The sequence below is a fragment of the Anopheles gambiae genome, chromosome 2 (assembly GCF_943734735.2).
Source record: "Anopheles gambiae chromosome 2, idAnoGambNW_F1_1, whole genome shotgun sequence".
NCBI classification, from domain to species: Eukaryota; Metazoa; Arthropoda; class Insecta; order Diptera; family Culicidae; genus Anopheles; species Anopheles gambiae.
The window spans coordinates 19209113-19234323 of NC_064601.1; the positions used below are offsets into that span (position 1 = coordinate 19209113).

General features: G+C 45.7%; 3 protein-coding genes across 5 annotated transcripts in view; 2 read left to right on the plus strand and 1 right to left on the minus strand.

Moving 5' to 3' along the window:
* LOC1273655 (autophagy-related protein 16-1) overlaps window positions 1-4699 on the plus strand; it is a 248291-nt gene extending 243592 nt beyond the window's left edge. The window contains exons 4-7 of the mRNA XM_003436038.2: window positions 3164-3281; window positions 3353-3614; window positions 3683-3826; window positions 4131-4699. Coding sequence (XP_003436086.2) covers window positions 3164-3281; window positions 3353-3614; window positions 3683-3826; window positions 4131-4233 — 627 coding nt within the window. The 3' untranslated portion in view covers window positions 4234-4699. The remainder of the gene's footprint in view (window positions 1-3163; window positions 3282-3352; window positions 3615-3682; window positions 3827-4130) is intronic.
* A 1-nt stretch (window position 4700) lies between these two features.
* Window positions 4701-5741, minus strand: LOC1273650 (isochorismatase domain-containing protein 1). Its single transcript, XM_312652.5, has 2 exons — window positions 5479-5741; window positions 4701-5364 (listed from the first exon to the last, which is right to left on the minus strand). The coding sequence occupies exons 1-2, from the start codon at window positions 5608-5610 to the stop codon at window positions 4891-4893; spliced, it is 606 nt and encodes a 201-aa protein (XP_312652.3). The 5' UTR covers window positions 5611-5741; the 3' UTR covers window positions 4701-4890.
* A 3799-nt stretch (window positions 5742-9540) lies between these two features.
* The window catches only part of LOC5667626 (mucin-5AC), a 45809-nt gene continuing 30138 nt past the window's right edge, over window positions 9541-25211 (plus strand). Inside the window, exon 1 of one of the 3 annotated variants that reach the window (XM_061649109.1) lies at window positions 9541-10507. In XM_061649109.1, coding sequence (XP_061505093.1) covers window positions 10477-10507 — 31 coding nt within the window. In that variant the 5' untranslated portion in view covers window positions 9541-10476. Of the gene's footprint in view, window positions 10520-25211 lie in introns of all 3 variants that reach the window. The other 2 variants (XM_061649108.1, XM_061649113.1) reach the window with 2 other exon arrangements.

The window sequence follows — 25211 nt, forward strand, 5'->3', positions numbered from 1 at the left end:
GTTACTACAATATATTAATAAATTGGGTATTTTTCCATGCAGTGTGTGCCATTTCATTCTAAAAACTGTATAATGGTTTGAAATTTAAAGACACTTTTTATCATATCACACGATTCCTGGGGGCGATTTTGTTTTAAGTCAACATTTTGTATCAACGCCAGACTATTGAACTTCATATTCTTTCTATAACACTTCAAAATAAATTGTAAAAAAGCAAAAATCATAATTCGTTGCAAAAATTGCCATTCGTTGGTTTGAAAAATAAAGTGTATAACTTAAATAATTATTACATTAAGAAATTATGAATTAATAACAACTTTATACATTAAATGTGTTGGTTATATTTATTCTTAAATCGGTTATGTAGTCATTCTGTGTGAAATTGTTAAGTAAATGCTGATGTGCATTCGCTAGCGTTTGTGAGCATTTTCAATAATAGTATCACATGAACCAGCAGACAAAATTTGACACCTGTCAGTCAAATCTCTAACCGAGACGATAAAAAACGTGAAGCAACTTCGTTCAGAAGCGTGCGCGATCGTTTCAAACGGACACCGTGCGGCAGTTTTTGGACGATAAGCCTGTTCTGGCATCTACAACATCTTGGCACTGTTAGACAACAATCAGAACAACGAAAGAAAGTCCACTTCCGAATGGCCGACCCGGCGCGTCAAGAAGCTCCAAACAATGCTGAAGCCGCCATGGCGAAAAGGCCATATAACTAACGAAAGGTAGCTCGCAAGGTCGTTGATTAATTTTTGCAAGTAAGCTTGTATAATTGAACCTTTCATAGGGTGTTCATGGAAAGAAATAATCTCACTATCTTTTTCTACCGAAATAAGTCCTTTTTTAGTGCAAACGTCAGTTGATATTGATTAGACTTTAACTTCCCAAGCGCCACAGATTAAGCTTAAACGACTGGAAAATTGAAATCCATAGAAAAAAAATGAAAGCTCCACAGCTTCATTGGTTTGATCAATAGATGGCGTATTACAACTCATCATTATATTGCTATCCTTTTCTCGCAATGTGTTTCGACAAGTTTCATCTTATCGTGACCTATATAGCCTTCTAACTTTCCGAGCAAAAATCTATATGAATGGTCGTGTGGTCAGATACGTGGGTATCAACACCAACGACCATTACTCAAATCTCACTTGCTTCAGTACTGGTGCTTTCGGTTGGAGTTTAGTATTTAAACAATTGTATCGCCGTTCTAGTTCTAGCGATGCATAACTTCGATGCGAAACCATACAACAGTACAGAGGAAATGAGAAAGCTCTCCTCCAAGCGATGAAGCTCAACTGGTTGGGGTATCCCACCAACAGAGAGCGCCACCAGCTTTTTTGCTATTTTTAGAATGCATGAGTCGTTTGCCGTCTGCTAAACGAAGTCTTTCTATATTCCGTTTAGGTAGAGAACTTGAGTCGTTTAGAAGCCGTTTAGTGGTCGTTTAGTGGATTTGTGGCACTTGGGTTACTTATTCGACATTGAAACACATAACTAAAGCCTACAAACAAAAACATGCCCACCATTGCCACACCATTCGCCCCGGTTGATCGATACTGGTCGATGGAGCAAAATTCCTTTTGCCACATTATCGACTAAATTCGCGTCATTTTTCATCTTAATTGCCTCCCAACCCGGTTGGCTAATGCAGGTTGGCAATCACCCTTGAATGCTTTACAGACACACGTGGTATCGGGGTAATCTATTTCGCATCGAGGGCCAACCATCGGCGACCGCCTACGGGAAAAGGCTTCCCGTTTATTTTAAGGACGCCCACCGACACAGCAACCAACCAACAACAAAAAAAACACAGGCAGCAGTGCAATCGTGCCACATTTCCTGATGCAGGTTGGTGGTAGGAGTTTGGCGATAAGACATAAATTGAGGCCGCACTCTCGCACACACACACACACACGCACTGATTTGTTACGCATGCCACGCAAAGTGCCGGCGAACGGAAGAACAGGAAAGTGTTGCTCAAATTTATGACATCACACTATCCGGCCCCGTCTGTGGAGCGGGTTGCGGGGCGGCATAGGGGAAACATATGCTCTACAAAAACCGTTCTCCCTCCCCGTTGCCCCATTTCCACCACGGGGTATGATGCATCGGTGCATCGGTGCGATAATTATGCAGTACAAGCAAAAGGGGACCACATACCGGGAGACCTACGGGGCCCACTAGTGGAGACAACAACGAGAGGTTCTTCTAGCTGTGGGTTCATTTGGGGGAGTTGAGGGATGTTGCGGTAGCGATTTATCGAGGGTGAATGAGAAAACGTGTCAGCATAAGCTTTTGCAAACATGCCCACCCCGCGTCCCAAATGACTCCTCGATTAGTGGGTGAGAGATTACGCACGGAATGTAAACGGGTTCGTGCCGGGTTGCGTACGGTACGGGAGCTTCTTGCGCAGCAAACATATGTCCCGTCGCCAGGGGTGAAGTACCGTTTGGGAGCGTAAGGGTGAAACGGTTTAATAGAATTCTTCATCAATTTGTTTAAATCAATTATTCAACATTACTTAGGCTTTCCTTTAACTCTTTAATCAATAACACACGATTATTACGCGCTACACTTCACGTAATAATAAATTAACCGTCGCCATCAACGTAAATTCAAACGCAATTTGATAGATAAACTCCTCAAGGTATGCAATCTGCAGTACACCAAACGTTCAAATCGATTTGCTCCATATAACGCCGTATCCATGGCAACTAACTAGCAAGCACCGGTCCCGTCCTGCAGTGAAAGGAATGGGGAAAAGGTAAACGAGTGCAAATAGAAATGTTGAATGCGTTGAATAAATGTGAAATTAATGATATCATCGTGCCGTTGATGTATCGTATCGTGTGCAACAGGTTCAGGTTTCGCGTATCGGCGTATGCTGCTAGGAAAGCGCCTAACGGGCGATAAAGCGTCCAATAAATAGTTTACAAGTTACTTCAATTTCTTCATAAACTTGGCGGCAGCAGTTGCAGTTGCGTCCCAATTAGAGTTGCTTTAATGGTCGTTCATATATTCGAACCAAACGGTAAAGCGTGTAAACAAATCATAACTCTACATCACACGAACAAACCATAATAAGCGTGCGATTGATTTTCTGTACCATAAATTGTTACTAATTTGTCGCCTGTTTTCTTCGTTCCTTCCACAGCACACCCTAACCGGGCACAGCGGAAAGGTGCTGGCGGCGAAGTTCCTCGGTTCCGCCTTCCTCGTCACCGGCAGCCACGATCGGACGCTCAAAATATGGGACCTCAAAAATCGTTCATGTAAGTGTGGTTGTGGTCGCATGGAGCAAAGTTCTTTAAAAAAAAACACACTTTCACCCCCTCCTTTGCAGGTACGGAGACGAAATTTGCTGGCTCGAGCTGCAACGATCTAGTCACGACGGACAGCTTCTCCTTCATCAGTGGCCACGTGGACAAGAAGATACGCTTCTGGGACGTGCGGACGGCCGACTGTACGGCGAACGACATACCGCTGCAGGGCAAAATTACCTCGCTCGACCTGTCCAAGGATGGGAAGTTTTTGCTGAGCTGCGTACGGGACGACACGATCAACCTGCTCGACCTGCGCCAGAACCGTATCGTGCGCACATTTCGGTAGGTTTTCGTATTGGCAGCCGCGGCTGTGGACGTTTGTTTTTTCTAATAAGAATTTTGCTTTTTAGTAACGATAATTTTAAAGTTGGATGCGATTGGTCCCGGGTGGCGTTTAGTCCATCGAGCTCACGGATTGCGGCCGGTTCGGCCGATGGTTCGGTGTACATTTGGAACATTAACGGACCGCTCGAGACGGTGCTGAAGGATCCCAAGTGAGTTGAAAAAAGGGTTTCACCTTACTATTGGTGTTGGTGTTGGTGGTGGTGGTAGAGTAGTTTATCATTTTCATCTTCCTATCCCCCTTGCCCGTCCCAGTACGAAGAAATTGGAACCTTTTTAGTTTTATGCTACAATAATTACGCTATCACCCCCTTTCGGTTCTCTTTGTCATCCACCCGCTTTGCTCATGTGCATGCGCGCATCAAATGCATCCATCGCCCACGTGTACATACGCTACTACTCGTACACTTATCCCGCGCCACCGAGCAGTACTGACCGGAATTGGTTTTTTCACAGTGGAAGCGGTGCGGCCGTCACGGCCGTCAGCTGGCACCCGTTCAGCTCCACGCTGGCCTCGGTCGATCGGGCCAAAAAGTGTACGATCTGGTCGAACGCCTAACCCAGCCCCCAGCCAGCCACGACGGTACCGCCGACGGGCGACGGGCTGATGTCGACGGCGCCTGGAACGGACGAAGCGGCAGTTCTGCGGGATGGCACAACGCCATCACCACCCCCACCACCGTTCGTGCGCCGTTGCTGGCGGTTGCTGTTACTGTTTTCCCTACTATCGTCCGTGTTCGTGACCTCCGATGTCTGTTAATATGTTCGTTCGTTGGGTCAGATTACTCTGCTGTGGTTTTGGCGACGGAACCAGGTTCCCTCTCGGCTGCTTCGGATTTTTTACGTTTTCTTTTTTCAATCGGTTTCTTCTTTTCCCTTTTCATACTGTTCCCTACTACTCATCGAAACACACAATTAGGTAAGCACAAGGGCCTTTTTGCCGAACGGGAATGGTGAGTTTGTTACCACTTCCGTTCAACCGTGCTGGATCTTTTGCAAGTAATAAAACATTACTAAAAAAAAAACTTTAATAACCATTTACTTTACTGTAACTTTGTTTAAATGCATCCGTTGTGTAAAAAATCCCTACCGAAATCTATGAATTTTGAATTCTTCTATCACTTTAGCATCCCAAACCATCAGTTCCCTGGTCCCCGTCTCTTGCACCTAAAAAAGGGAGCCATGTAAATCACTCGAACCGAACCGGTCCCACACATTACAGCTTGGCCAGCTCCGTATCGACCGATGGGTCGCGCACCAGATGGCGCACCTTATCAAAGGCCGGGTGTTGCTTGTCACGCATCAGCTTGAAGATAACGTTTTCGCTCGTCGTCACAAAGCACCCGTACTGCTTCAGGCGCTCCAGCGCAAACTTTCGGTCCTCCTGCGTGCGCGAAACGGAACAATCGGCCGCCACATGCACGGTGTAGCCCTTGTTGAGCAAATCCATGGCCGTTTGCTCGAGACAGATGTGCGATTCCAGCCCGAACAGTACCACCGTCTCGGGACCCTGCGCCCCGTACAGTTCCTCGATCTTGCGCTGCACATCCGGTATCATCATGCTGAACAGCGTCTTCGGGTATACGCCCTTGGCGTGCGAAATGTCCAGCTCACTCACGATGCGGCCCAACTTTTCCGGATAGTGTTCGGTGACGATCAGTGGCACGTCCAGTATTTTGCCCGCTTGCAACTACGAAACGAAACAAGCAAAGCCCATGGGAAGGAGGGAGGAGGGTGTTTAATTAGTGCTTGCTCGATAAGCGAAACTACGGCCTGTGGCGCCGTGCCGAAGGTGACCCCTTACCAGTTTGCTAGTGTTTTTGATCACTGGATCGAACATCTTCATGCCGGGGCGAAACTTGTCCTGCAAGTCGCACAGCATAAATAACGTTTTCTTCACATCGAGATAACCGAGTTTGGTCAGCTGGCGAGCCATCGTGGTGGATATGTAAGAACAAAATATTTGCTATCGCAGCCGTGCAAATAACGCGAATGTTTGCCGGTTTGACAACGCGAAACGCTTCGACAAACGCTTCATGCTGTCAGGCAGGCGAGCTGAGGCGGCAGTCTGTGCTGTTAGAAAACTACGCACCGACACAGAGCATGAAATTTTTGGATTTTGTTTAGTTGTCAAAATTCCTTGGATTTAGTGTAATGTTGTGCTTCATTAATCTTTCTTAATGATTCTGTTGTATGAATGTACAATGATGAGTGATTCGAGCCTCGAATCGTATCGCCATGATTCATGTATCTTTAGAAATTTCTCATTTATAAATCTCTAGAAATCATCAGGACAGTGTAAATGCGATCTCTGGACGAGTAGACCCTCGCACGCAAGAAACATTGGTCAGCCATAACGTAGCTCTTAGGAATCACGTACGACAGCGTACGATTCTCGCCCTGGGGACGTGTAATTGAGAGGCCGTTCACGCAGAACAGAAAATATCATGCGACCAACTGATCCGCTCAGAACCACTGTGGCTTATATCAGACGTTCAAATTTCAGGAAATATTTTTGTCAAGTCGCAGGGGCTATTGGGTAAATTAGGAATTGCTCTCGGCTCACGTCATGCCAAGAACAACTAGTTTTGGTGAGCTAGAACAACTAGCTCACTTCATGTCAAGAAGTTGTTCCCTGGTTTTGGAAGAGATTTTCAGAAAGGAGCCGGATCCTTCGCCCAGCATATTTAGCTTTCATACCTGCAACAATCCCAGATAAACAAATGAATGATTTTCTGGAAAGGTAAGTAAGTGGTCTGCAATAGTGATGGGAAAAGTTGGCAAAAATCCGGAGTGGACTCCGATCCGACTCCGATAAATTCGGAATCGACTCCGGAAGGTAGGTCCGCACTGCAATATCCGGAGTCGTTCGGAATCGTCCGGAGTCGTACGGAGTCGCCCGGAGTCGCCCGGAGTTGGAGTCATCCGGAGTTATCCGGAGCCGTTCGGAGTCGTTCGGAGTCGTCCGGAGTCGCCCAGAGTCGGAGTCGTCCGGAGTCGTTCGGAGTCGTTCGGAGTCGTCGGAGTCGTTCGGAGTCGTCCGGAGTCGCCCGGAGTCTGAGTCGTCCCGAGTCGTTCGGAGTCGTTCGGAGTCGTTCGGAGTCGTCGGAGTCGTTCGGAGTCGTCCGGAGTCGCCCGGAGTCGGAGTCGTCCCGAGTCGTTCGGAGTCGTTCGGAGTCGTTCGGAGTCGCCCGGAGTCGGAGTCGTCCCGAGTCGTTCGGAGTCGTTCGGAGTCGTCGGAGTCGTCGGAGTCGTTCGGAGTCGTCCGGAGTCGCCCGGAGTCGGAGTCGTCCCGAGTCGTTCGGAGTCGTTCGGAGTCGTTCGGAGTCATTCGGAGTCGTCCGGAGTCGCCCGGAGTCGCCCGGAGTCGGAGTCGTTCGGAGTCTTCGGAGTCGTTCGGAGTCGTTCGGAGTCGTCCGGAGTCGTCCGGAGTCGTTCGGAGTCGGAGTCGTTCGGAGTCGTTCGGAGTCGTTCGGAGTCGTCGACTCCGGACGACTCCGGTCAACTCCGGACGACTCCGAACGACTCCGACTCCGGGCGGATCTAGTGGTTCCTTTTTGCCGGAGTCGGAAACGAACTAACAATAGTCGGAGTCGGATCGGAGCCGTGGGTGCACTCCATACAGCACATCACTAGTCTGCAATGCAGGTATTCTAACAGACAATTTCTATTTGACATTTAAGCACCGACAAACCGACGTGACACTTCAAACTAAATGAGCTCCAAAAGTTGTCTCCTTATTTCAAATGAAAATACGTTAAACACTAGCGCCATCTCTATAATGATTCGCTTACTACACTGACACAGAGTAGAAACTGCTAAATCCCCTTTTTGTTTTTCTTCGCAAATTCCAATGCGTATTGGTTTATGTACTTCTCACATCTTTTACATTTATTTGGAAACTTATAAAATGATTTTCCTGGGTGTTTTGTCCAATAATTCTCGCAAAACTGTGCCTTTCCTTCGCTATTTGTATTTAGTATAGTTGTTTACATCGAAGCAGCAGTGAACAGAGCTTACTTTGACAGAAGTGATCGCCTCACTGGTAAATGGCAGTACTTTCGTGTGGGACACTTTTGTAACGCCAGTGTCACGTTGGTTTGTCGGTGATTTAAGCACCGACAAACCGACGTGACACTTCGAACAAAAAGAGCTTCAAAAGTTGTCTCCTTATTTCAAATGAAAATACGTTAAACACTAGCGCCATCTCTATAATGATTCGCTTACTACACTGACACAGAGAAGAAACTGCTATATCCCCTTTTTGTTTTTCTTCGCAAATTCCAATACGTATTGTTTATGTACTTCTCACATATTTTGCATTGATCTGGAAACTTATAAAATGATTTTCCTGGGTGTTTTGTCCAATAATTCTCACAAAATCGTGCCTCACACTTCCTTTGCAATTTGTATTTAGAAAAGTTGTTTACATCGAAGCAGCAGTGAACAGAGCTTACTTTGACAGAAGTGATCGCCTCACTGGTAAATGACAGTACTTTCGTGTGGGACACTTTTGTAACGCCAGTGTCACGTCGGTTTGTCGGTGATTTAAGATGCTCTATAAAAGCTCCAAATACAAAAATAATATGTTTTTGTTTTATTTACACTACACCAAACCGAGCAAAAACACGTTTCTGTTATGTTTTTTTTTCAATTGTGTGGACACCATTTGTTCGAATGCGAATGATACCAATCGGATTATAGTCTTTATGAAAATAAAAATCATCTTTCAATTCATCTTCTAATGAAAAGTTTTATTGATCTTTTGGGAATTCATTGTGAATCATGTAGATTGTAGAAACGGAATTCCATGTTCGAAAATTTAAATTTTGTTTTGAATCAACCGTTGTGATAATCGAAAAATATTTATATTTTCATCAGTGAAGTATTTATTTATAGCACTAGACGTGAAGCGATTTGCGGAGAGTCACGCACTGTATTTAATTAACTTTTCATATTTTTACGGGATTAAATGTTGCTAATGTAAACCCAAATGTCCAATCTGCATACCCTGGCGCAGTGCTATTTGCGAAATTTTCGTAGTTCGAAAAAATTACCCCGCGTTCGAAGCCGTGGCCAGAGTGACCAGAAATACCGATTTATCTGTATTCCTACCGATTTTGGATATGCTTACCGACTCACAGACGAGCCCCGTAAAACTACCGATTTTTCATTTATCCTTCCGAAAATCCCAGATTTCGTAATACTCGTCGTAATACTGACCAAACAGTCATATAACCATTTCCCAAATCACTTAATCCATTAAACTCCATATGGAAATCACTAGCAACCAGAACCAGAAGTTCAAAAGAGACAACCAAGACTCGTGTATGTACTTCATGAGATGCGTTGATATTGGACGCGCTGGTAAAATGTTATTTAGGATTTGACATATAATGTAAGGCGTGCGATTTTTTCATACGATGGAATCAATTCAAGAGTGAATTATGCAGGATTTGTAGAAACAATCTCTAATTTTTGTTTTGTTATCATTACACTTACCAATTCATTCAAATAATGGGCATATCTGCTGACAGCACATTCGATTTAGCAATGTCCTATGCGGCTACTTGGAGCCCCAAAAAAAGGGAGTCCTAAAAGTTAAGAAGCAAATATGCTTCTCAATCATTCGTTGGGTTAGAATCCCTAGTACAATTTTCAGATCAACACTTCAGAAAGACGCTATGTGACTGCTATGAACCAAATCTACCCCTTCCCCCTCCCCGTTCAACACTTCAAAACCTACCGAAAACTACCGAAAAAATGTAAAACCCCTACCGAAAACTACCGATAAAATGTTGATGCGCCTACCGAAAACCGCCAAAATAATCTGGCCACACTGACCGTCGCCGTCCATTTTCGGACAGTGGCTTCGGTGGCCGTGATGGATGCGCTGCGCTGGTGTTGGTGAAATCTAGCGACGAAGGCAGCCATTTATTTACCTCGTCCGTCGCGAGCGATAAATAAATACGAAAATTTGTGCGTTATCGGTGCTTGCGCGTGCAAAAAGTGTGTCCCGCGAGTGGCCCCCGGTGCAGGGCAGCTGGTGCGAGTGCAGTAGCCCGGTTCCGTGCGTGACAAGTGCGAGAAAAGTGGCGTGGAAATGTGCGGAAAATGTGTGTGCCCTAGAAGCGCGACGTGCAGCAGCATCGTGTAGAAGTGGGAGCGTACGGGCGGTGTACGGGGGAAGGTGAAGACGTGCTTTGCTACCTGGCACACAAGGGAGAGGGTCGTTTTTTTTTTGGCCCCATTAGTCGTCACTGGCAACAACCACCGACGAAAATATTTTTTTAAAATTGTGTGCCGTGTTTCGTGTAAAGGAAAAGCTTCGATCCCGGGATCCGGTAGCATCGTGCACTGAAAAAGGCGAGTGGTTCCAGCTTTTTTCTCTTCCGATCGTAGCAAACGGCGGCAAAACAATTCCTCACCCTGTGTGTTGTCTGCTGCCCAGCACAGTCCCCTTCTGTCTCGCTCACGCTCGCCCAAATTGAGCCTGGATACAGTGCACTGGCGTAAGCGAGGAAGCGGCCACGGGCAAAAGTGCGGATCCGCCGTGTACGCGTGAGCGAGTGTGTGTGTGTGTCGTACGTGTAAGCCTGTGTTTGTGTGTGTGTGCGTGCGCGCTCGTGCGCTCGTGCGTCCGTGTGTGTGTGTGTGTAAAGTGCGTGTGCCGAAATGGTTGTGAATATTAGTTGTGTACGTGTGCAGTGATTACGTTCGTGGCCGTGTTTTGTCCCGTGAGTGCAGGGCAGAACCGCGGTCACTGCGCCTTTCGCGTCCACGCGTCGACTTCCGTTTGCCAATGAATCGTCGGCAGTCATTGGACAAGCCAGGTGAGCAGCAAGGTGAAAATCAGTTTCCTCTTTTTTTGTATTATTGCTTTCACTAAACCCGCTCCCGCCTCCTCGAATATGTATCCCCTCTGTATCCCGATTTCACACACTTCCTTCAACGTAAACGTAAAAATGATGGTCTCAAATCGCCGGGTGAGAATTGGTGCGCGCCCAGTTAAAGCAAGGATGATGATGGATCGAGCAAAAAATCTGTGCGTGTGCGCCCAATTCCTTCGTCCCAACAAATCAGTGACGACGGGGACCTGACCCGTGTGTACGGTGTGTGTGAGTGTGTGTGTGTGTACGTGTGGTGTATGCGTTTGCGCGCGTGTGTTGGTGAACTCTTTGTGTGGCGCTTGTCGTGTGGCGCGCGGCAGTGTGCGTGCATTGTTGAGAATCATAGTGAGCAGCGACACGGGAAACTCTCTCACTGCTGGCTCACCCAGTCTTGCTTCTGCTTCTCGCGGTGTTTTCTTTGTCGTGTCTGCATTCACGTTAGAAAAAAAATTGTAATCCATACCGTGAGTCGCACGTTGCTCTACTGTGCTTTGGTAAATGATTGAAAGCGTTATTAGAATATGCAAGTGTTTCACGGTGGACAGTAGAACGTTGCTGTTTGACATTTTATCAATTTAATGAGATTTATTTTGTTAGATAAATGTTGCATTTATTTATTATGCCTCAAATTATTGACACAAACAAACGACAAACCCAGCCGATCCATTGGACAGCGATCGTCAGTGAAGGATGGAAAGAAAACAACGCATTAATGTTGTTTTGGCAAATAAAAACTCGACATTTGGGCCATTATCGTCGATCATGGTGAGCCACAAGCTCCATTAAATGATACTTAACACACGTCGGTAAAAACAATTACAGCATAGCACTGGAAAACAAACATGATTGTAACAAGCGTTCATTACACAACGCTCTCATTAGTTTTACATATATTTGAACCTGCCGAACAGTGTTTATGAAAATGTGTTTTTAGTCTTTTTTTTTAATTTTTATTCCATCGTCCCTTCACCGCTATATTCTCCCAATATACCGATTATTTAGGTTAGAATGCTCAACGTGACAGCAAGCTAGGGCAGTCCAGAATATCCAAAAGGTGTTCCTTGTGCTGTTCATTCATTGATTGGATTGTATATTTAGATCATTCATGATGCTGTCTTTAAAAAGCAAAGACCTTCGTTTGTTTCCAATGTTTGTTTTAAAAAGTTGGCTTGAAGTAAACACAGAATCGTTACCATCAACACAGTCGCACAGGAATTCAACAGATTGATCCCACAGACGTATGAAAATCGTTTTGTTTTTGCTGAGTGAGTTTTGATGAAGAATTCATTGCCATGCGCTCGCACAAACAAACAATGGCCCAGCGAGGAGCGCCTGTTGATCCCGAAAGCCTTAGCAAGCAAAATTATAACCGATAAAACTGATGTAAAAAGATTAAAAAAAAACAGTTTTTTGTTAAATAGTCTGCTGCTGATTGTAGTTGTATTTGCTATCGTTTTTAATGGTTTGTTGTTACATACAAAATTTATTTCATTTAGTACTTGAATGGTACTAAAATCCTACATATCAATTTCCTGCTAATTAATCAACATCAACCCGCACTGCACATAACATAAACAATCCCCTGGCAAAACAAACGATGCTCCTCCGATCCACAACATGTCGTTTGTGTGCTTGTGTGTGTGTATGATGATGTGCAGTATGCGAAAGCGGAAACCCCCCAATCCCTTCTTCCTGCGCACGCTCGTCGACACATTAAGGGCCGTGGGAAAACGTGCTCCGCCGCCGCGCGCGTGCATGTTGTGTCTGGTCGTCGAGCATAATTTGGGAGGCACTAAGATGGGTTTGGGGAGGAAAGTGGCAAAGATTTCAGTCCCCGTTTGCACCACCGTGTAGAAGTGGCTGTTTCCTCCCGGGGCGTTGCTTTCATCCCCTCGTTAAAATGTCACCAGCGCAGCAAGAGCAGCTAAGCGAGAAACCCCGAATGGTCGAACAGTGTCGAAAAGCGATTTATTCTTTGTTTGTACAGGCAATCGTCGCAGTAGTGGTAGTTTCCTGCAGTTACTTGCTTTCGCCTCTGCTCTGCTTTTTTCCCTTTTTTTTTTAGACAAAGCTAGTGCAAAGGCATTTCGATGCCGTTTAGTGGCGATCGCAGCAGATCGTTACTTGTCACCTAATAAGCTTCTCTAGCATAAACTGTTGCATGATAGCAATGCTTCCGGTGCTGATGAACCCGCAATGAAGATGGGATAAAGGCCATTAACCGTTGCAGCTGGGATTAGTTTATTTTTTGTTTAAAAAAAAAAGCCGAACCCTTTCTTGCAGCTGGCGGCTAAAAAAGAATGAGTGCGCTAAAGGTATGCACAATGAGAGCAAAAAACATTCACCACATCATCTTGTGAGTGTGCATGTGTCAGCCTTCCCCCCGGGATGCTTGAGACACACAATAAAACTGACCCAAATGTTGGTCGTACTATTTTGTGAGCTAAGCCGCCCACCGGGTCGTCGCCGACCGAGAGATAATGTTCCCGAGCCGTCTTCGGTGGGAAAGTGTCGCAGAAATTGTTGCCACCGCGTTCTAAGACACACAGCCGAAACGCTCTGGTGGCAGCGTGGCAGCGAACACTTCTTTTGCTCTTTCGATAAACCGCGTGCCGCCACCCCGACCCAGCTCTCTGTGTGACGTCAATCTTTCGCTTAATCGCTGTCGGTTGATGGGGTTTTCTTCCCCCTGGCTGTGTGTGTGTGTATGTGTGTGTGTGTGTTTGCGTGCCCACGCACGGAATGCACCAGCCATCGGGTGGAGGGGGGTGCCAAATGGTTCGACAAATAACGTTAAACAAGCGTACCGAGAAGCATAAAAATCGCCGCCGAAACGACCGTAAAAACACAGCGTTACGTCGGTGCCGAGGAAGCTGAGAGGAAGAAGTCGATGTCTCTTGCTCAAGTGGCCAAATGAAATACGCACAAAATTAGAATTTGTCACATTTCACGACGTCGTTGTCGTCTGTGCTGTGGTTGCGTGCGCTGTGGTGGGAGTTGTCTTGACTGTTTTTTTTTTTAGTAATGATCGACGACGATCTTATGTCGCGTGTTGTTCGTAGCATTTGTGTGCTTCGATTTGGCTACGCATGTTTTTTTTTGTTCGTGCGGCAGTTTGTACTTTTTAAATGAATTACTTCCTGCTGGCTTATAAGAAACCAATTTGAAAAGAAACAATTCAAGCTTGGTTTAACAAACTGTGCGCCTAAAAAATTCTATCTCCCTCTCCGGCACGAAAAGAAAGTCTTTTTACTCTTCGGTGAAGGCTTCTCTCTCTATCTCTCTTTCTCTTTCTTTCTCTCTCTCTCTCTCTCTCTCTCTCTCTCTGTCATCCCTCTAGGGGGGAGGAGATGTAATTTTGCTAAATTAAAATGCTAAAAATATGTAGCTTGCTTCTCATGGTGTGTGCCAATTACGCTCGTGATGCGGCCATGTGCTGCACACAGTCACACACCTCCGTCACAGTGGGAGGGCTGGTCAATGTGTGACGGCGGACGACAACACGGGGTCAATGCGTGCGCCAAAACAAGCGGGGAAATCCCCAGCCTAGCGTGCTAGTAGGTACGGTGGCCAATTCTTTTCTGGGCCACTTGTTTAGTGGCGGTGGGCCGCGCAAAACCGGGCGAAAAATATCTTCAAACTTGTAAAGGGTGGTGGACAGTGCCGCGCATATGCACACACACACACACTCACACACCCCGACAAGAGAGCAGGCCCAAGCATTCAGCTCAAGTTCAATGGCTTGACGGGGCCAGAGAAAAGCCAATAAAGCAAACACAACACACCAACATTCACGGGGACAACAGAAGTGACATTCGATAATTATTTTTGGATCGAATCAATGCAGTAAAATGCATGCAGAATATCATAATTTTTGTTTGGTTAAAACTGATTTGAAATTTTGTGCAAGCTTTCAACGTTCAGATTGAAGTGTTGAGTTTTTTTTCGACGCTCTTGATCATTTTTACTCTGATAAAACATTTCCGATTGGATTAACGATTTTCACAGGTTCTTTCAAATAACAATTTATAATCGTAAAAAGAAACTTGATTCTTATGCATACAGGTGTCCCCCGAGATACGACTGTATTTGGGACCGAAAATATGTCCCAAAGGAAGGCGTAAGTCGAAATAGTCGTACGTCGAATATCTGTGAATATAAAGTTTATAACTGAAATTGAAGAGTCGGAATCTATGAAATTGTGTACTTTATTTAAAGTAATGTTACTTACTTACTTATCCGGCGCTACAACCGCTTTGCGGTCTTGGCCTGCCTCAGGAGTGTCCGAAACCGCTCACGGTCTCGCGCCTTCGTCTGCCAGTCCGTTATCCCGGCCTTAATGGCGGACGCCTCCACGCCATCTTGCCACCTCAATTTGGGCCTACCACGCCTCCTCTGTCCTTGTGAACGGCCTAAAAAAAAGTAATGTACTATAATGTATTAATTTTCCTCCAAAAGCCGTTTACATAATATAGATATTCAAGACCGGGGAGTTGTGGAATCTTTGGAAATGTGTCTATAACGGTTATCAGCCTAGAAATTCAAAAAATACATTAATTTCTTCTCAATGACAACTTTTAACTGTCAAAATCAAAATCGTCGTATCTGCGAATCGTCGTAACTCGAGGAGGTCGTAACTCGGGGGACGCCTGTAGTTATACGTTTCTCTGTTTTTCTAAATGTTGTATATAATTATCAATTTTATGTTTATTCTAGAGTCTTTCAATTACTTACTTACGATCAAAATATGTTTAACAAGTAAAAAAATAGCGTTCCTTTAGCAAAGAAAAAAGAATGAAATATAATAAAATTATAATTGAATGATTGAGCGATATAATTGCATGATTGCAAGTCTCTATTCTCACTAGCAATTACATGTCTGTGCAAGCAATCGTAAACCATTGCTCCTAATTCAGTTATAACGCATATATTTGGCTATGTAAATCAATTCTCATGCACGCACAGTGTAGCTCTTCAATGAGCTTGTGTACCAAAAAGCAACTTTTTTTTTGTGCCATTTCTTTTCCCCTCGCACGTAAGCGCTTGACAACCGGTAGAACTGTTGTAGCTGTGTTATTACTTTTCCAAAAAAAAAAGAACTTATTTTTTGTTTTCCAGCCGGCTCAGCGTGCAGGTTTGTGGTGCGGGTTTTTTACAGATAGCACCACCACCATGTTACACGATGGTTGGGATTGTGTGTTGTGAACATTGTTGCATAAATAACATAGCGCCGCAGCAGCACGCCAAACAACAGCGCCCGTTTTTTGTTTGGCCGTGTTTCAGTAACACGTCCCCCCCCCTTCGGGCAGGTGCGTGCGGCGTGGGTTCTGTTTTGACTGCAAAAGGAGAGGCAGGTCTCGTTGTCCCTTCCCCCCTCCCACTTTTATAGCGTGTGTTAGGTTAGGGGATAAGTGTTTGGGTGAAGTTTCGGCAGCAGTGGGGCGCGGACCATTTACGAGATACACCATTTACGAGTGTTTTCTTCCGGCTGACCTATCCCAACACGCTCCCGCGCGAGCTGTCGATGGTGTGTGTGTGCGTGTGTGCCCTTTTGGTGGTAAAAGGGACAGTCCTTGACAGTGAATAAGTTAAGGATTATGAACAGCTGAAATCGTCGAGTGGTTGTTGCCCTCATTTTTTTGCATTTTGTCAGCAAGTGTCAAAGCCGGCAGAAGAGACTGTGGTTGCTACAATTTAAACCCCTTTGTTTTTACTTCTGGAAACAATAATACACTTGTTTGGGGACTTTCTTTCTAGAATTGGGTGATTATTGTTGCGTGCATGATTGGGATCAATTTGCTACTACAAAACCCTCCTTTGATGCTGATGGAATAAAACTTCTTACGCGCTCCAGTTGCCCTCGGTACTTCCCGGTCGTAATGTCACCACCGGCACGAACACTGTAAAGGCTCCCGTTGTTGTATAGACCCAGCGGCGGCGGCGGCGGCGACGGTAAAGTTGCCAAAGTGATAAAAATCTCTGACCCACATTACCCTGCTCGTAGAGCGCAGCAAATCGTTTCCGGAATCTCGCGCGTGAAGGCACATTCCACGCCCAAGAAGGTTTGCTCCGGCGCGCCCCGCTGAGTTTTTGCTGGGGGTCGATGGGAAACAGCAGCGGTATGAGTGTGTGTGTGTGTGTCGGAAGAAGGGTACTACTTTTTGCTTCCGACTTACATTGAATGGCGGCGTGTACCTACTCTACCACACCAGCTGGTTGTGTGCTGCTGCTGGCGTAACGAAGGCCGCGCCGCGCTAGTAGTAGTAGTAAGTCGCAAGGAGCTGGAGGGATGTTGGGACGTGTGTTTCATTCATGGTTTCGTTTTTCGCTGCCTCCCTTTCCACGCAGACCCAGGGAGAGGAGGGGGTAGAGCGAGGATGGTATGCCTCAAGGACGCAAAAGAAAACCGCGCCAGCGGCAGCACACTGACAACACGACACGAGACTTAAGACGAGGTTGTGACGGTGGGTGGGATCCCGAGCTGAGTGGGGACGAGGTGTGAAACGTGTCCGTGGGCTTACTTTATCTTGCCGCGTCCGGGCTCTTCCCCCCGCGCCCTTTACCGAAGCATACTTTTACTACGTCTTTTATCGGGGTTTTTTTTTCTTTTGCAATTTTGCCAGGATTTTGTTTCTTCGCCTTTTCTTTGAACGAGGGCGATTCTTTTCGATTTCCTCTTTGTTTCCTAAGGAAGAGTAAAGTTTAAGCCTGCAAGCATCTTCTGCTAGCGCCTGCACGAAGATGTGTGATTCTTAAAGCGTGGTTCTTAATGATTTGATGTCATTCTTTCGAGTGTGGCGTGTGTTACAAAGGGCTCCTACAAAAGGGGTAGAAAAGAATGCAGTTATTTCGGTACAAATATCCATTATATATAACAGTATCAATATAGTTGACAAAAAAAACAGGCAAAAAGCTCATCCCAACATTACTCCCCCTATAATGCAATTCCAAATGCAGCAGGCTATTGCTTGTGTTCTGGTGCAGGGTTGGTGTATAGCCGTTCCCGGGTGGGACCACTTGTTGTGCGTCCGGGGTTTGGCGTGTTTGTTTGTTTGTTTGTTGCGCATGCCACAGGCCCCAACAAGCAAACCGGTCGTCGTGCTAGGTTTTTTTTTGTTGTGAGCTTGCTCCCTACACTGGTTTCAGTTTTCCTCGTTCGTTCGCTTATAAATCCGGAACACAGCCATCATCCGTTGCTATACGCCACGCAATACACACGCAAAGACACACGCACGCCACAGTGGTGAACGGTCACATGTATGTTGCATGTGTGTGTGTGTGGCTGCTAGCATCTGTGTTAGCAAGAGATACTTTCACTCGGAAGTGTAGGTAGGGACATAATTTTTATCGCGCACCGTTCGATACACACCGCGCTTTGGCCGGCGGGGGGACAGGAGCGAAGGGAAGGTGGACGGCGTGTTTTGATGGTTTCTTGTGTACCCGTTTTGGGGTGGTAAAGCGGCAAACGGTGAAAAAGAAAGTGTGTGCTATATTCGGTGGACACTTTTACTCGCTTCGTGTGAAGCTGTTGACTTCCAAGGTCTACTACTGCACAATTTGGATAGTATTTTTAGAGGGGGCAGAGGTGTAGAAGGTTTATTTGATGTTTTTGATGCATCATTGTTAAGTTGCAATATGTTTCAAACTGTCATTGAAATTAGCGATGGTCAAAGTTGGACAAAAATCTCCAATCTGACTACGAAAATTTTGAAATCGACTCCGGAAGGTAGGTCCGCTCTTCATTATCCGTAGTCATTCGGAGTCGCTCGGAGTCGCCCGAAATATGTTAAAGAAGTGCAAGCGCAAAGGGACAGAGTGAAACACTCCGCGAAGTGAAATGCCTACGGCAGACTCCGACTCCGGAGACTTTGGACGACTCCGACCTCGGATGACTCCAACTTCGGACGACTCCGGATGACTCCAGACGACTTCGGACGACTCCGGACGACCAGAGATGACTCCGAACGACTCTGGACGACTTCGGACAACTCTGGACGACTTTGGAAGACTCTGGACGACTTCGGACGACTCTGGGCGAATCTAGACGACTCCAGGTTACTCCGGACGACTCTGGACGACTTTGGACGACTTCAGGACTCCAAACGACTCCGAATGATTCCAAACGACTCCGGATGACTCCAGACGACTCCGGACTACTCCGGATGATTCCTGGCGGCTCTGGACGACTCTGACTCTGGGCGGGACTAGTGATTCTGATTTTCGGAGTCGGAATCGGAATAACAATAGTCGGAATCGGATCATAATCGTGGGTGGCCTCCAAAGAGCACCTATAGTATGTTAATTTCTTTTAAATACTCGTTTATCTCAACTTCAACACAGATAAATTGATACGGAAAGCGATGCAATGGGCATTTCGTCTTCGTTATACCATTGCTCAAAGAACATCTTTGTTTGGGTGTGTTCTATTCTCCCCTCACGCCCAAATTATTTACAAACGCGCAAAACGTATCTAACCAATGACACGCGTTAATTTGCCTTTCTGCTGCTTCGGTCAAACGATTATTAGGCGCCCCCTGCGCTTAAACTGAGCGTAAAATAGTCACATACTTCAACCGCCGCACGCCAGCACGAGGAGGAGGAGTGTTTGGGGCAAGGAAGCAGGTGAACGCTAATTCCGGGCTCAAACACACAACACATTCGCTAGGGAAGAGAGGAGGGAGTTCGATTATTTAATTATGCATATGATTTTAGAACCAAGCGTGACTGTGTTTGGTTGGTGCATTTCGAATTGGCGCGTCAGAATAAACGATATCAATGCTCTCTCGCGCTCGTTAATGAACTGTAATGCGAACCGGAAACACCGGGGTCCGGGGGTGGTCTGGCAAAACTAAGTTTGGAAGGATATATTATCATTGTCACTGCCGAGCTATGATAACTACGCCTACTCTTGAATAATAATGAATTTGACATTGTTGGAACTGTGTTGCGATTTTATTGTTTTGAATTAATTAATTTTAGCTCAATGAACTCAACATTGAGTCCCTCAGACTTTCGACAAGCAATCGAACTGTTACTTCTTTCTAATGTTGCCTATTTCGTGTGTCGATGAGAAGAACCTGTTGCATTCGAACCATTCCATCGGTATTCTGAGAGAGTTTCAGTCACCAAGCCAAGCAAGTTCCGCAAATAACCAATCACATACATTAATTCAATAAAGTAGATTACACTCCATATAAACTTGGTGCGGTGCGTTCGTTCAGTCGGGCCAAACCGTTCGATGTACGACTTAATATGCACTTTCCCGAGCTTGACCAAGGTGTAAAGTGTTTAATCGCCAAGACGTGCGGTATTCGCTAAGAACAAGACGTGCTGGTTTTCGTCTTAGCTTTATCCGACTGGTCCAGCCGGAACCGTAACGGCGAGAGAGGGAAAGTACATCCGCTGGGTGACAGGTTCGATCGTCTGCGCGCAGGTAAATAGTACGTGACGGTTGTGATGCTTTTGCATATGTCCCCCTCGCTACCAGTGCACAACGTGTGATGATTATTCATCCACCGGTCGATCGAAAGATGCGCTGCATCCCGCTGCAGGTGATGTTCAAATACTTCCTCAACCGTGAATGCATGAGGGAATAGAGATAGGGAGAGAGAGAGAGAATACGCGCTTCCTGTGTCGTCCATCCGGGGAAGGATCTAGTCCGAGACCATCGCTTCAGTTAGGGTGGTTGGGGTTGGGATTGGGTTAGGATAAATTTATGCGTGACCGACCAGTCAGAACAGCCGGTTCCGTTGCTGCCTGATGGGCATCTCTCGCCCTTGCATTCCATCGGTGACGCAACTACGATGAAATCGCATGTGTGCGTGGATGTGCTGGGATGCATCCATAGTGCTGGAAAATTAGATTTAAATTGATTGCTACAATCACTCCAGTCGGCCGAACTGCGCTCCTATCCGTCCCAGGGTTTGTCATTATCTCCAGCCCAATCTCAGCGTTTCGAACGAAGAAACAGAAAGGATCCACTGCACAAGGATGCTTTAGAAGTGCTTTCGGTTAGCCAATAAATCGAAGCTTCAAATGCTTCGCGAAAGGCATCGTTGTGAGCCTCACCATCATCGTTTGTTCGGTGCGTGAAGCTTAATGTTTTGGCTGCAATCGTAACGGATTTTCCGGACGGAATTCCGGACCACCAACGCTGGAAGGTTTGATTTCAGGGCATGTATTGTATCATTGGGCCGAAGATTCGTTTGCAAGATTCGTTTGTGATGTGAAGAAATTGAATTATTAGCTTGGAATGATTGGATTTGCTGTCGCTACGGGTGATCCCTTATCAGCAGTGCGGGTGCGAGTTAGCTTGTCCTGTCCGTCATGTAATCCACGGGCACGACGACTGCAGTGTAACCCTCTTCGTCTAGGTGTGACAAATGTATGTCTAAAGGATACACTATTATCCTTCCTGCCACTGGGTTTGATGATACTGATTTCCAATACCCCTTTTGATATTCGAGGCTGTATCGATCCTGCGAATGGAGATAAATCGAAGGCAATAAGCGATAGTCGTCGTGTTCATCCAGGTTGGTTAGTAAATCCGCGATACGACACGGTCAGTCCGTGCACCATTTCATGCGCTTTGTGTCACTCCCTGCTCATAGCATATGTTTGTGTGTGTTGGTGATTGAGAAGGAGTAACCAGTGTGATACGGAAATGGGTTCGCTTTAATTGCGCATGTATGTCCATGCACCCTTTGGACGTGAGGGGAGAGAAGCATTAGGATCAGTTGGGAGGAAACCCGTCTAGACGTTTACGAGTCAGCGGTGATGACCGGCCACCCTCCCCGGAGGGCATTACTGTCCCATGCACATACAGTGGAGAGCTGTGTACTGTGAAAATCGTATCGTAAATTGCAATTTTACGTGTTTGTAATGTCATGAATATGTAGTGGAAGAAAATTAGTCCACAGTAGGATAAGTTCAGCATTGTAAATTATCGAATTCAAAAGAACGATTCTGTACTATTTTTAACAGCCTTTTTATTTTGCTAGCTAAAACATATAGATTTCGCAAGAATATATGAAAGCTTATTTACTCAATATAATCTGTTTACTTAATTATCATTTTAATTAGATGTCGTGCTTCAATAAATCAGCAAGTTCTTGGCAAGTTCAAAAACAATGTAAAAAGCAATTTTAATGAATGAAAAATGACATCTGCATTACCGCTGTAGTAATAGTTTCGAATGCAATTGTTATTTATCATAAATGAAGCGAATAAGATTTTTTACCACGAAAGACACTCACTCCCGAGATTTCCATGTTTTTTTATAACATTTTACACACATACTTTTCCACTTCCGCTGCACTGAACCTTCCGTATTGACACATTGGCGAGCGATTCTGCATGCATAATTCGCCGTAATTATCAATTATAGTGCGCGTGTAGCGCGGGCTTCTTGCATGAATATGTATATAAATTACCGGTTTTCGGGTTAAACATGATTTATTATTACCAACCTATTGCCCCATCCCTCTACTACCCGGTCCTTCCCTGTCGGCAGGTTAAAAAGTAGACTTTTTCTGTGTGAATTATTGTCCGAAAAGTTTGGCGTGCCAAAATGTCATCCGTTCGCGGGGCTGCTGCTGCTGCCTCGAAATGGGCCGAAACAGCGAGAGCAAAACCAAAAATTAAACGGCCAGTGTTGAGAGTGGAAGCGATGAGCTGCCCCGGTCTCGATCGATAAATGCATAATACGTGTGCGTGTGTGTGTGTGTGTGTGCACTCGGTTACTTTGTGTCTCCATCCACCAACCCCGGGGATCCTCCCGGGTCGTTCAGCGGAAAATGTTTATTGATGGTGCATTTTTAAATAATGCAAAGTTATGTCCAACGCGTTGTTTTTTTCTTTGTGTGTTAATGCTGCCAAATTATATATAGCGTGTGGCGACGGGTACGCCGCTGTCAGGCGGCACTTACCCTGTCTGTTCTGTGTAACGTCGTCGTCATCGTTGTCAAATTAATAAACGATAGTAAAAGCTTAATAATGAAAGCAACACAGGGACACGGCGGGGTCGAAATGTCACGAACCGCCACCGGTGTCCACCCGCGGCAGAATTCGATGCTCGGGCGGGCAGCATGGCAATGATGAGTTCCAATATGTTGTATCACTTCTTCCCAGGGGAAGGATGCACAGAAGCCACACACTATCAGCATTCGGTGGGCCGCCTACTACGTGAAGATGAACGATTTTGCAAATTGAAATTAATATCCTCGTGATAGTGTTTTACGCAGCATAGGCGTTCGATGGTTTTTTATTATTATTTGTGCACTGGAGCACCTCTCCTTTGTGCCCTCTGCAAAAGCTATTCCTTTATTGATTTTTTTTTGTATGTGGTCTTGTTGTATGTTACAGAAGCGCTCTTCAACGCACATTCCCGTACAGGGACACACATACACACACTCACCCACATACACTCATATGCATAAAGGACCTCCTGCGCACAACCGATCCGTCCAGGGATATTAATTGCTTTACGGCATTTTCCCTTCAATTACAAGCCACGCTGTGCGTGATGAAACATGAAGCTGTCAACTGGGGACGGCACAATCACACACAAAAAAACATCCCTAGCCGGTATTTTATTTCTGCAACGAGTGGAAAAAAACGGTCTACATGAGCTTGATGCATGATTCCGCACATTTTAGTGTGCATCACAGCACAATGTATTGTATTGCACGAAAGGGCTGTGGGAGTAAGATCAAAACAAAACTGCAGAAAATGACTCTTGCCTACTTTTGCCCCCCCTGACAGTTGATGTGTCTATCGATGATTTCATTTTGTATTTGCATTTTACGGTTTTTGTTAAGCTTTACTGGGTAGCGGAAGAGAAAATGGGTCTAATACGATGCCACGGTGTGAAGCCGACAACGCAATAGAGGTCTTGTGAATATCAATCTTTATTTTAAACATGAATTAACGTAATCAGTGCACTTGTCCATTTATCCCGATATCCCCCAACATCATCAAGCAGTCTGAGCAGCGTTCTTTAGTAGCGATGAGTTCTAGAGAATGCTTTCATCGATTAATAATACAATTATTTATTACAATCTTACTTGTTGTTACTATGTTAATCATTCTAAACGCGATGGGGTTGTAAAACAAGTCATTCATCTGTCAGCACTATACTATTACATGAGAAAGAGAAAGCGTGGTGTCACCTGTTTCCTAAACCTACTGAACGGGAGAAGCAACGGAAAACATTACAATTTGTCAAAATTCCTGCACATCTCATCCGTGCCGGAATGTGCAGCGAAACGGTTTCGAACCAGATGTTTCAGCGTTTCCACCGGATGAAAGTAAAAACCAAAGAACAAACTCCTCACCCACACAGTGCGCTAATGATTTACGGTCGCTAAAACACTGAAGCGGACACTGATGCTACGCCACAAAACACCTAATAAATTCCCTTCCACCTCCCGCATCCGTATCGCTCTCTCAACAGCGACGATATGGTCCTGTCGGGCGTCCGTCGTCAACGTCATCTTCACCAGCACAGCGATTGCGGTGGCGAGAGAGAGAGAGAGCGCCGCCTAGAGTCGTCTATCAAATGCAAATACGCTCCAATCTCTCTTGGTGCGTTTCATTACTGCTGGTTGTCGGGGTGCGTGTGCCTCCGAGATTTCACGTATTTATTGCGGAGTGCTGCACCAACCAAGCGCCAAAAAGCTGGAAGATAGATTGTGCCCAACGGCAGGACCTCACAGTAGGGACGAACGAGCTTCCCTGCGAGCGTCGTGGTGGCATGTGATGTTAGACAGCGCTGTAAGTGTTGTAGGCGGTGCATGAACACATACAACTCGCCTTTCTTGTTGCTTTACTTGCCTGGCGGCGAGTTTTGCATATCTCCCGGCACCGATCTCTGGCCTCTTGCGCGCGCCCGCGGTTGGTTTTGGTGTTGTCGTATCTTCCGGCCAGAACCATCAGCAGGAATAATAGTGTGTTGCTGATGGTGTGAAATATAACTGATGGGGGTTTTGGGTGCAAATCCTATTACTACCCCACCGTCTACCAACGACCAGCAAATACCGAGGTGTGTGTATAGTGTTTAGCCGTCGGTAGACGAGGGGTAAGCTTCCTGAAAACAAAAAAAAAACAAAAGAAGTACCACCGTCCAAAAAATCTGACAGCAATTTGCACTGAGCTCGCTGCGCTGACGGAAAATTAAACGGACGTAGACTTTGGTCAGCTTTTACTGTCAGACGTAGAACGAGTGATGACAAGGTGGAGAAGGAAGGAAAATGAACCGTCCCAAAATTGGGCAATAGGATTCACAGTCCCACAGGGGAAAAAAAACTGTCCTCAAAAGTTTTCCAAGCGCTCTTCTGGCAGTGTAGAGGAACAAAAAAAGCATTTGTTTATGTGTCTGCGTCTCTAAACCGTACGCTAGGCTGTTGCTTTACGTACAACTTTCGTTTTTTTTTTTATCCTTGTGGCGAGTCGTTTTGAGATTTTTTTTTCTTTCGTCCATTTTTTTCCGAATTTTCCCACCTTCTGCACCGTTGTCTTGCGTGTAAAAGTTCTTCTTGTTACGTGGGCGACAAGGCGTCTCCTTTTGCTCCTTTTGCTCGGTCTCGTCAGACAGTCACCGGTGTTGAAGTTGAATTACCTCAGTGTGGGATTAGGAGAAAAAAAACAC